The 11,560-nt window shown below is 57.4% G+C and overlaps 1 protein-coding gene across 1 annotated transcript in view; it reads right to left on the bottom strand.

Moving 5' to 3' along the window:
* Positions 1–1,289, bottom strand: part of LOC143987330 (germ cell nuclear acidic protein-like) — a gene marked incomplete in the record, with an annotated part of 13,893 nt that extends 12,604 nt beyond the window's left edge. The window contains 1 exon segment of the mRNA XM_077485974.1: positions 902–1,289. Coding sequence (XP_077342100.1) covers positions 902–958 — 57 coding nt within the window.
* Between the last annotated feature and the right edge of the window lie 10,271 nt (positions 1,290–11,560).

Below are 11,560 nucleotides of genomic sequence, written 5' to 3'. Positions count from 1 at the left end.
GGGGAGATGGGGGGGGGGAGGTGGTCTCCCATGTCGGGGAGAGGGGGGGGGGGGAGGTGGTCTCCCATGTCGGGGAGAGGGGGGGGGAGGTGGTCTCCCATGTCGGGGAGATGGGGGGGGAGGTGGTCTCCCATGTCGGGGAGATGGGGGGGGGGAGGTGGTCTCCCATGTCGGGGAGATGGGGGGGGGGAGGTGGTCTCCCATGTCGAGGGGAGATGGGGGGGGGGAGGTGGTCTCCCATGTCGGGGAGATAGGGGGGGGAGGTGGTCTCCCATGTCGGGGAGATGGGGGGGTGGTCTCCCATGTCGGGGAGATGGGGGGGAGGTGGTCTCCCATGTCGGGGAGATGGGGGGGAGGTGGTCTCCCATGTCGGGGAGATGGGGGGAGGTGGTCTCCCATGTCGGGGAGATGGGGGGGAGGTGGTCTCCCATGTCGGGGAGATGGGGGGGAGGTGGTCTCCCATGTCGGGGAGATGGGGGGGAGGTGGTCTCCCATGTCGGGAGATGGGGGGGAGGTGGTCTCCCATGTCGGAGAGATGGGGGGGAGGTGGTCTCCCATGTCGGAGAGATGGGGGGGAGGTGGTCTCCCATGTCGGGGAGATGGGGGGGAGGTGGTCTCCCATGTCGGGGAGATGGGGGGGAGGTGGTCTCCCATGTCGGGGAGATGGGGGGGAGGTGGTCTCCCATGTCGGGGAGATGGGGGGGGGGGGGGGAGGTGGTCTCCCATGTCGGGGAGATGGGGGGGGGAGGTGGTCTCCCATGCCGGGGAGATGGGGGGGGGGGGAGGTGGTCTCCCATGTCGGGGAGGCTCCCATGCCGGGGAGGCTCCCATGTCGGGGAGAGGCGATGATGAGCCCCAACATGGGGGGGTGTTTAAGAGGACATTTCCGGGGTCCACTCACTGGCCGGATCCCCTCTATCCGGGCGGAGATTCTCTCCAGCAGACTCCGGGACTCCATCCCCCTCCGTACTCTTCAAACTTCCCGCAAAGAACAACTTCCGGCAGCACACGGCTCGACCTTACGTCACTTCCGGACACCTGTCTAGTGTTGTGGTCCGGATCTGTTTCCGGGGCAGAGATAAACACGTGACGGAACCACTTACGGTGAGGACGGCTATTTTGTACAATTATAGAAACTGACTGGTGAAGAGACCGCGTGACCTCCGACTCTATACTGATCTATAGCTATATATAATATATGAGCTTACACCGCACCCCTCCCCCACTTGATGATAGTATTCTGGGTTTCCCCTGTAGAACCTTCAGGGCCCCGAAGCAGGAAACCTTGGAGGGCCCCGCCCCCCCCAGCTCCGGACAGGGCTCTTTTCTCTGATCCCGATGGTTGAATACCAGGGCCCAGTCCCAAGTGGGTGGCCGCATCTAAAAGGATCTGATTTAAAAAACATCAATTATAGCCACTGTGCCCATCAAACGTCACCACTGTACTATCAAACGCCACCACTGTACCATCAAATGCCACCACTGTGCCCATCAAACTCTGCTGCTGTGCTCATCAAACTCTGCCAGTGTACCCATCAAATGCCGCCACAGTGCACATCAAATGCTGTTGGTGTGCCCATCAAATTCTGCCACTGTGAATCCCCACCACCCGCTCGCTGTCTGCCCGCCACTTACCCTGTCTTGGTGGGGCAGCGGGTAACGGCCATGAGCGGGGTCCTCCATGCATCTCCTGCCATTCTCATCTCCCGTCCTCTCCTGATAGGCGTCCAATAGCTGCGCCTATCGTTTCAGCCAATCAGGTGATGGGTAACAGACCCACACACCTGATTGGTGGAGAGGCGGTTCAGTGTTAGGAAAGTGAATATTAATTCACTTTTCTAACACACCTGGGTAGACTGTGAGCGTCACGCATGACGCTCACAGTTCACCTATTTTGAAGCCTATTAGAGCCCATGGCTCCAATCAGGTGCTTCAAAAACACCCCCCGCCGCTGTAATTCAGGTGCCCGGCCCCCCAAAAGGGACCAGACACCTAAATATGGGGGTGACAGCGGTGGCCATGGATAGATTCATGCTATGTTATGCATGAATCTATCCATTGGTCATAGAGAGGGTGGCTGGAGAGAGGGGGCGGCACCTGTGCACCCTTTTGAATGCACCGCCACTGATAAACGCATGCACATTCACATACATATGCATACATGCACACTCACATGCGCACACACACATGCATACATACACATACATATATGAACACACACACACATGCTCACACACACACATGCATGCTCACACACACACAAACACATGCATGCTCACACACACACACATACAAGCATGCTCATACACACACGCACATACAAGCATGCTAACACACACGCACATGCAAGCATGCTCACACACGCACACATACAAGCATGCCACACACACACATACAAGCATGCTCACACGCACACACATACAAGCATGCTCACACGCGCACACATACAAGCATGCTCACACGCGCACACATACAAGCATGCTCACACGCCCACACATACAAGCATGCTCACATACACACATACAAGCATGCTCACACACACACACACACACACACACATACAAGCATGCTCACACACACACACACATACAAGCATGCTCACTCACACATACAAGCATGCTCACACACACACACACATACATGCATGCTCACATACACATACATGCATGCTCACACACACATATAAACACATACAGTAGATAGTCTTATAAAAAAAAAATGGCAGACATTTACCTTGGCTCTTCCTGCCGCTTACTGCACTGTAGGGGGAGACAAAGAGCACAGCACTGTGCTTTCACTTAGCCTAATGTGAGGAGCTCCCGCATAGTGCCGATTTCAGTTCGGCTGATGATCAGGGAGCTCCTCTCAGCCTCCCCTCCTATCGAAGAGTACAGGGGGCCCTATAATTCCGGCACTGGTTCTTCCCACATATAAGCTGGCAGGAGGAACCACGGTGTAAGATTGGGGGGGGTATCATTCTACAGACACGGAGAACCAGCCTTGGCCAATCAGAAGACAGACCGCCCCCTCCACTAGCACATAACAGCCCCTAAGGAAGTCCTATTGTGATGAAATGTGCAGGGCGGAGCTTCCATACTGTGACATCATCATACAATAAATAAAGGATTTTGTCTTATTTGAGTCTCGGGAAGAGTTTTCTACTAAAACCTCTCAAGATGATCTTCTTCTGTACCGACTCATCTGAAGGACCGCAGAGATGTGGCGGGGTACAGGAAGTGAAGTGAGCGGTGACAATGCATTCGCAGACCTTTCAGCGAGCTGTGACAGTGAGTTGAGGGGCAGGGGCAGTGAATTGAGGGTTTGGGGGCAGTGAGTGATGGAGGAGGGGGCAGTGAGTTGAGGGGGACGGGGGCAGTGAGTTGAAGGGGCAGTGGGTTGAGAGGGTTTGGGGCAGTGAGTTGAGGGGGGCGGGGCAGTGAGTTGAGGGAGGCGGTGACAGTGAGTTGAGGGGGGTGGGGTAGTCAGTTGAGGGGTCGGGGGCAGTGAGTTGAGGGGAGCGGGGGCAGTGAGTTGAGAGGGGTGCGGCAGTGAGTTGAGGGAGGCGGTGACAGTGAGTTGAGGGGGCGGGGCAGTGAGTTGAGGGTGGTGTGGACAGTGAGTTGAGAGGGGTGGGGGCACTGAGTTAGGAGAGGACGGGGGCAGTGAGTTGAGAGGGGGCGGGAGCAGTGAGTTGAGGGTGGTGTGGACAGTGAGTTGAGAGGGGTGGGGGCACTGAGTTTTTGGGGGCGTGACAGTGAGTTAAGGGGGCAGTAAGTTGAGGGGGATGGGGGCAGTGAGTTAGGAGGGGACGGGGGCAGTGAGTTGAGAGGGGGCGGGAGCAGTGAGTTGAGAGGGGGCGGGGGCAGTGAGTTGAGAGGGGGCAGGGCAGTGAGTTGAGGGGGGCGGGGGCAGTGAGTTGAGAGCGGGCAGAAGCAGTGAGTTGAGGGGGGTGGGGGCAGTGAGTTGAGGTGGCGGTGACAGTGAGTTGAGGGGGCGGGGCAGGGAGTTGAGGGGGCGTTGACAGTGAGTTGAGGGGTCGGGGGCAGTGAGTTGAGGGGTCGGGGCCATTGAGTTGAGGGGTCGGGGCCATTGAGTTGAGGGGGGCGGTGACAGTGAGTTGAGGGGGGCGGGGCAGTGAGTTGAGGGGGGCGGGGGCAGTGAGTTGAGGGGTTGGGAGCAGTGAGTTGAGGGGTTGGGGCAGTGAGTTAAGGGGGTGGTGACAGTTGAGGGGGGCGGGGGCAGTGAGTGAAGGGGAGGGCAGTGAGCTGAGGGGGGTGAGGGCAGTGAGTTGAGGGGGAGCGGGGGCAGTGAGTTGAGAGGGGGTAGGGGCAGTGAGTTGAGGGGGTAGGGGCAGTGAGTTGAGGGGATTGGGGCAGTGAGTTGAGAGCGGGTGGAAGCAGTGAGTTGAGGGGGGTGGGGGCAGTTAGTTGAGGGATCGGGGGCAATGAGTTTAGGGGGTGGTGGCAGTGAGTTGAGGGGGCAGGGCAGTGAGTTGAGGGGGCGTTGACAGTGAGTTGAGCGGGGGCAGTGAGTTGAGGGAGGCGGTGACAGTGAGTTGAGGGGGCGGGGCAGTGAGTTGAGGGGTCGGGGCAGTGAGTTGAGGGGGCGGTGACTGTGAGTTGAGGGGTCGGGGGCAGTGAGTTGAGGGGGCGGTGACATTGAGTTGAGGGGGCGGTGACAGTGAGTTGAGGGGGGAGGAGGCAGTGAGTTGAGGGGGGTGGGGGCAGTGAGTTGAGAGGGGAGGGGCAGTGAGTTGAGGGGCGGGGGCAGTGAGTTGAGGGGGGGCGGGGGCAGTGAGTTGAGGGGGCGGGGCAGTGAGTTGAGGGGGCGGGGCAGTGAGTTGAGGGATCGGTGACAGTGAGTTGAGGGGTCGGGGGCAGTGAGTTGAGGGGGGCGGTGACAGTGAGTTGAGGGGGTGGGGGCAGTGAGTTGAGCGGGCGGTGACAGTAAGTTGAGGGGGGAGGGGGCAGTGAGTTGAGGGGGCGGGGCAGTGAGTTGAGGGGGGTGGGGATTTGAGTTGAGGGGGTGGGGCAGTGAGTTGAGAGGGGGCGGGGGCAGTGAGTTGAGGGGGCAGGGGCAGTTGAGAGGGGGCGGGGGCAGTGAGTTGAGGGGTGGAAGCAGTGAGTTGAGGGGGGTGGGGGCAGTGAGTTGAGGGGGCGGTGACAGTGAGTTGAGGGGGGCGTTGACACTGAGTTGAGGGGTCGGGGGCAGTGAGTGGAGGGGTTGGGGCCAGTGAGTTGAGGGGGCGGTGACAGTGAGTTGAGGGGGGCGGGGCAGTGAGTTGAGAGAGGGCAAAGGCAGTCAGTTGAGGGGGTGGGGGGCAGTGAGTTGAGAGGGGTCGGAAGCAGTGAGTTGAGGGGGTTGGGGGCAGTGAGTTGAGGGGTCGGGGCAGTGAGTTGAGGGGGCGGTGACAGTGAGTTGAGGGGGGCAGTGTGTTGAGGGGGGGCGGTGACAGTGAGTTGAGGGGGGCGGGGCAGTGATTTGAGGGGGGTGGGGGCAGTGAGTTGAGGGGGCAGTGAGTTGAGGAGGGTGGGGGAAGTGAGTTGAGGGGAGGAGGGGGCAGTGAGGTGAGGGGGCCGGGGGCAGTGAGTTGAGGGGGGGCAGTGAGTTGACAGGGACAGTGAGTTGAGGGGGGCGGGGTATTCAGTTGAGGGGTCGGGGGCAGTGAGTTGAGGGGAGCGGGGGCAGTGAGTTGAGAGGGGTGCGGCAGTGAGTTGAGGGAGGCGGTGACAGTGAGTTGAGGGGGCGGGGCAGTGAGTTGAGGGTGGTGTGGACAGTGAGTTGAGAGGGGTGGGGGCACTGAGTTTTTGGGGGCGTGACAGTGAGTTAAGGGGGGCAGTAAGTTGAGGGGGGTGGGGGCAGTGAGTTAGGAGAGGACGGGGGCAGTGAGTTGAGAGGGGGCGGGAGCAGTGAGTTGAGGGTGGTGTGGACAGTGAGTTGAGAGGGGTGGGGGCACTGAGTTTTTGGGGGCGTGACAGTGAGTTAAGGGGGGCAGTAAGTTGAGGGGGGTGGGGGCAGTGAGTTAGAAGGGGACGGGGGCAGTGAGTTGAGAGGGGGCGGGAGCAGTGAGTTGAGAGGGGGCGGGGGCAGTGAGTTGAGAGGGGGCAGGGCAGTGAGTTGTGGGCGGCTGGGGCATAGAGTTGAGGGAGGCGTGGGCAGTGAGTTGAGGGGGCGAGGCAGTGATTTGAGGGGTCGGTGACAGTGAGTAGAGGTGGTAGGGGGCAGTGAGTTGAGGGGGGCGGGGCAGTGAGTTGAGGGGGCGGTGACAGTGAGTTGAGGGGGCGGTGACAGTGAGTTGAGGGGGGAGGGGGCAGTGAGTTGAGGGGGGAGGGGGCAGTGAGTTGAGGGGGTGGGGGCAGTGAGTTGAGGGGGGTGGGGATGTGAGTTGAGGGGGTGGGGCAGTGAGTTAAGGGGGCATTTAGTTGAGGGGGTGGGGCAGTGAGTTGAGAGGGGGCGGGGGCAGTGAGTTGAGAGGGGGCAGGGGCAGTGAGTTGAGGGGGGCGGGGGCAGTGAGTTGAGAGCGGGCAGAAGCAGTGAGTTGAGGGGGGTGGGGGCAGTGAGTTGAGGTGGCGGTGACAGTGAGTTGAGGGGGGCGGGGCAGGGAGTTGAGGGGGCGTTGACAGTGAGTTGAGGGGTCGGGGGCAGTGAGTTGAGGGGTCGGGGCCAGTGAGTTGAGGGGGGCGGTGACAGTGAGTTGAGGGGGGCGGGGCAGTGAGTTGAGGGGGAGGGGGCAGTGAGTTGAGGGGTTGGGAGCAGTGAGTTGAGGGGTTAGGGCAGTGAGTTAAGGGGGGTGGTGACAGTTGAGGGGGGCGGGGGCAGTGAGTGAAGGGGAGGGCAGTGAGCTGAGGGGGGTGAGGGCAGTGAGTTGAGGGGGAGCGGGGGCAGTGAGTTGAGAGGGGGTAGGGGCAGTGAGTTGAGGGGGTAGGGGCAGTGAGTTGAGGGGATTGGGGCAGTGAGTTGAGAGGGGCAGGGGCAGTGAGTTGAGAGCGGGTGGAAGCAGTGAGTTGAGGGGGGTGGGGCAGTTAGTTGAGGGATCGGTAGCAATGAGTTTAGGGGGTGGTGGCAGTGAGTTGAGGGGGCGGGGCAGTGAGTTGAGGGGGCGTTGACAGTGAGTTGAGCGGGGGCAGTGAGTTGAGGGAGGCGGTGACAGTGAGTTGAGGGGGCGGGGCAGTGAGTTGAGGGGTCGGGGCAGTGAGTTGAGGGGGCGGCGACTGTGAGTTGAGGGGTTGGGGGCAGTGAGTTGAGGGGGCGGTGACATTGAGTTGAGGGGGTGGTGACAGTGAGTTGAGGGGGGAGGAGGCAGTGAGTTGAGGGGGGTGGGGGCAGTGAGTTGAGAGGGCAGTGAGTTGAGAGGGGAGGGGCAGTGAGTTGAGGGGCGGGGGCAGTGAGTTGAGGGGGGGCGGGGGCAGTGAGTTGAGGGGGGCGGGGGCAGTGAGTTGAGGGGGCGGGGCAGTGAGTTGAGGGATCGGTGACAGTGAGTTGAGGGGTCGGGGGCAGTGAGTTGAGGGGGGCGGTGACAGTGAGTTGAGGGGGTGGGGGCAGTGAGTTGAGGGGGCGGTGACAGTAAGTTGAGGGGGGAGGGGGCAGTGAGTTGAGGGGGGTGGGGATTTGAGTTGAGGGGGTGGGGCAGTGAGTTGAGGGGGCGGGGGCAGTGAGTTGAGGGGGCGGGGGCAGTGAGTTGAGGGAGAGAGGCAGTGAGTTGACGGGGGGAGAGGCAGTGAGATGGGGGAGGGCCCATTGAGTTGAAGGGGTAATACATCCGCCTTTCTGTTTAGATTCTGAAGTTTCAGGGCCCCCGGAGAGGAGCGAGGGATGGGAGAGATGGATTTTCTATCCCTGTGTGTGTATTGAACGATCTGTATTAAACGATATGTCATATTGAACGATATGTCGTACTGAATGATCCGTATTGAACAATCCGTATTGAGCGATATGTCGTATTGAACGATATGTCATATTGAACGATCCGTATTGAACGTTCCGTATTGAATGATATGTCCTTTCGAACAATCCGTATTGAACGTTCCATATTGAACGATATGTCGTATTGAACAATTCGTATTGAACGATATGTCGTATTGAACGATCCGTATTGAACGTGTCGTATTGAATGATCTGTATTGAACGATATGTCGTATTGAATGATACGTCGTATTGAGCTTTCCGTATTGAACGATATGTCGCATTGAATCATATGTCGTTTCGAACAATCCATATTGAACGTTCCGTATTGAACGATATGTCGTATTGAATGATATGTCGTATTGAACGATATGTCATATTGAACGTTCCGTATTGAACGATATGTCGTATTCAACAATCCGTATTGAACGATATGTCATATTGAACGTTCTGTATTGAACGATATGTCGTATTCAACAATCCGTATTGAACGATATGTCATATTGAACGATCCGTATTGAATGATATGTCGTATTGAATGATATGTCGTATTGAACGTTCCATATTGAACGATAGGTCGTATTGAACGATCCCTGTTGAACGATATCTCGCATTGAATGATATGTCGTATTGAACGATATGTCGTATTGAATGACATGTCTTTGCTGCAGGGGTTGACAAATTTGCTTTGAATAGGAGCCAGTTTTTTGTTTTTTTTGGTATGGATTGTCAGCTCCCGGGGTAAGGCCACTAATTTTTACCCCCTATCCCTTACTCACAATGGAGCACCCAGTCAATAACTCCAATGAAACGCTGTTACATCAGGGTTATGGGCTGACCAGAAAGAGTAAGGCTGGCAACAGATGGAACTGGCTGGCACTGGCAGGTGGCACTGGCTGGCACTGGCAGGTGGCACTGGTTGCCACTGGCAGGCATGTGGAACTGCCAGATGGAACTGGCAGGTGACACTGGTTGGAACTGGCAGGTGACACTGGTTGGAACTGGCAGGTGATACTGGTTTGGAACTGGCAGGTGGCACTATTGGCACTGGCGGTGGCACGTGGCACTGATTGGCAGGTGGCACTGGTTTGGAACTGGCAGGTGGCCCTGGTTGGTGATGACAGGTGGCCCTGGTTGGCGGTGGCACTAGTTGTCACTGGCAGATGGCACTGATTGGCGGTAGCACTGATTGGTGTTGGCAGGTGGCACTGGTTGGCAGTGTCACTAGTTGGCACTGATTGGCAGTGGCACTGGCAGGTGGCATGTTGCACTGATTGGTAGTGGCAGGTGGCACTGATTGGCAGTGGCACTGGCAGGTGGCACTGATTGGCAGTGGCAGGTGGCACTGATTAGCGGTGGCAGGTGGCACTGGCAGGTGCCACTGGTTGCCGCTGGCAGGCACGTGGAACTGCCAGATGGCATTGGCAGGTGACACTGGTTGGCATTGGCAGGTGACACTAGTTTGGAACTGGCAGGTGGCACTGTTGGCACTGAGAGGTGGCGGGGGCACTGGTACGTGGCACTGATTGGCAGGTGGCACTGGTTTGGAAGTGGTAGGTGGCCCTGGTTGGCGGTGGCACTAGTTGTCACTGGCAGATGGCACTGATTGGCGGTGGCACTGGTTGGTGTTGGCAGGTGGCACTGGTTGGCGGTGGCACTAGTTGGCACTGTTTGGCGGTGGCACTGGCAGGTGGCACTGAATGGTGGTGGCACTGGCTGGTGGCACTGATTGGTGATGGCAGGTGGCACTGGTTGGTGGTGGCAGGTGGCACTGGTAGGTGGTGGCAGGTGGCACTGATTGGTAGTGGCAGGTGGCACTCATTAGCGGTGGCAGATGGCACTGGCAGGTGGCACTGATTGACGGTGACACTCTGCACTGGCAGGTGGCACTGACGGTGGCACTGGCAGGTGGCACTGATTGGCACTGGCAGGTGGCACTGATTGGTAGTGGCAGGTGGCACTAATTGTCACTGGCAGGTGGCACTGCTAAGTGCCACTGATTGGCGATGGCACTGGTTGGTGGTTGCAGGTGGTATTGATTGGCGGTGGCACTGGTTGGCACTAGCAGGTGGCACTGATTGGTGGTGGCACTGACACTGGCAGGTGCCACTGATTGGCGGTGGCAGGTGGCACTGATTGGTGGTGGCACTGGCAGGTTTCACACGGAGCACTCTGTTACTGAAATGTAACAGAGGAGCTGTCAGAATTGAGCTTAATGTCGGAATGGGCGGGACCCGGCCGGGTGGGCGGGACTTAGCAGCTATCAAACACCAGCCAACGATTGGACTGCTTAAGAAAAAGGGGCGGGCCACATACACGTAGCGGCCCGCCCAGATCCCATTGGCTGGTGTTTGATAGCTGCCACCCACCCGGCTGGGTCCCGCCCACCCCGGCTGGGTCCCGCCCACCCCGGCTGGGTCCTGCCCACCCCGACATCAAGCTGAAATCTGACAGATCCTCCTCTATCCGTTGCTTGTCAGTTTCACACACTTACAGGGCCAGATTAAGAACATCATGGGCCTGGTGCTGAGGATTTTGGTGGGGCCTTTTATAAACAATAAATAAATAAAAATGCAAACTATTTTTGGTTATAACAAATGAAAGAGAGAGAGGGAGGATGAGAAAGAGAGAGAGAGAGAAAGGGGATGAAAGCGGTGTGAGGGGTAAGGGAGGGAGGATGAGAGAGAAAGGGGGGGGGGGGTGAGAGAAAGAGGATGCACATGAGCATGTGTGGGAATGACATCAACACAGCCTGGCCAAGGCAAGTGACCGAAGGCACAGAACCCAGTAGGAAGACCGGGTGAAGATGGAAGTGCCCGGGCCCCGCCGGATTGATCACAGCACAGCACTGGAGGGCTCAGTCTGACAATTTAAGTGTAACCTAATGTGCTAATATGCTGGGCATACTTGTACATTATGGCATAACCTACCCCAGGGCCTCTAAAAGGTAGAAAAGTTTACCACCGCTTTAATATCACAGGAGCCTCTCATGGGGCCCCCTACTGACCCTGTGGCCCTTGGGCAGTGCCTAAGTGCATAGTTGTCAACATTTCAAAAATATTTTCAGGGGCGCTTTTTTTACAAGTGCTATATTTAGAGTAGCTGACATCCCCTATGTTCCTCTATACATCACAATAGTAATTACAAAATTAAATAAGTACTAATAATGGGGCAGAACAAATATGAGGACTGTGAGATTTCCTTTAGTTGAACTGACAAAAGTGTGCCCATTCTAGAGCTGGTAACATTGAGGATATTCAGTATAATTTTAAAGAACAGTTTTTGTGGGTAAGAGGCATAGGGGAGGAGTATGGATGGTATAAAAGTGGGAAGTATGTGCAGGTGAGGGAGAGGAATGTGGAGGGTCTAACAGTGGGCACTATGTACATGAGAGGAGTTCAGAGGGTATGGCAGAAGGCACTATGTACAGGAGAGGAGTGTGAAGGGTATGACAGTGGGCAATATGCACAGCAGTGGAGTGTAGAGGGTATGACATTGGGCACTATGTATAAGAGAAGAGTGTGGAGGGAGGGTATGACGGTGGGCACTATGCATAGGAGAAAAGTTTGGAGGGTATGACAGTGGGCACTATGTATAGGAGAGGAGTATGGAGGGTATGACAGTGAGTAGTATGTACAGGAGAGGAGTGTGGAGGGTA

The sequence above is a fragment of the Lithobates pipiens genome, unplaced genomic scaffold (assembly GCF_037356315.1).
Source record: "Lithobates pipiens isolate NorthernLeopardFrog02 unplaced genomic scaffold, aLitPip1_a1.2 Scaffold_1, whole genome shotgun sequence".
In the NCBI taxonomy this organism is placed as follows: domain Eukaryota; kingdom Metazoa; phylum Chordata; class Amphibia; order Anura; family Ranidae; genus Lithobates; species Lithobates pipiens.
Note: the sequence above shows the minus strand (reverse complement) of the source record. Positions and strands in the feature narration are given on the sequence as shown.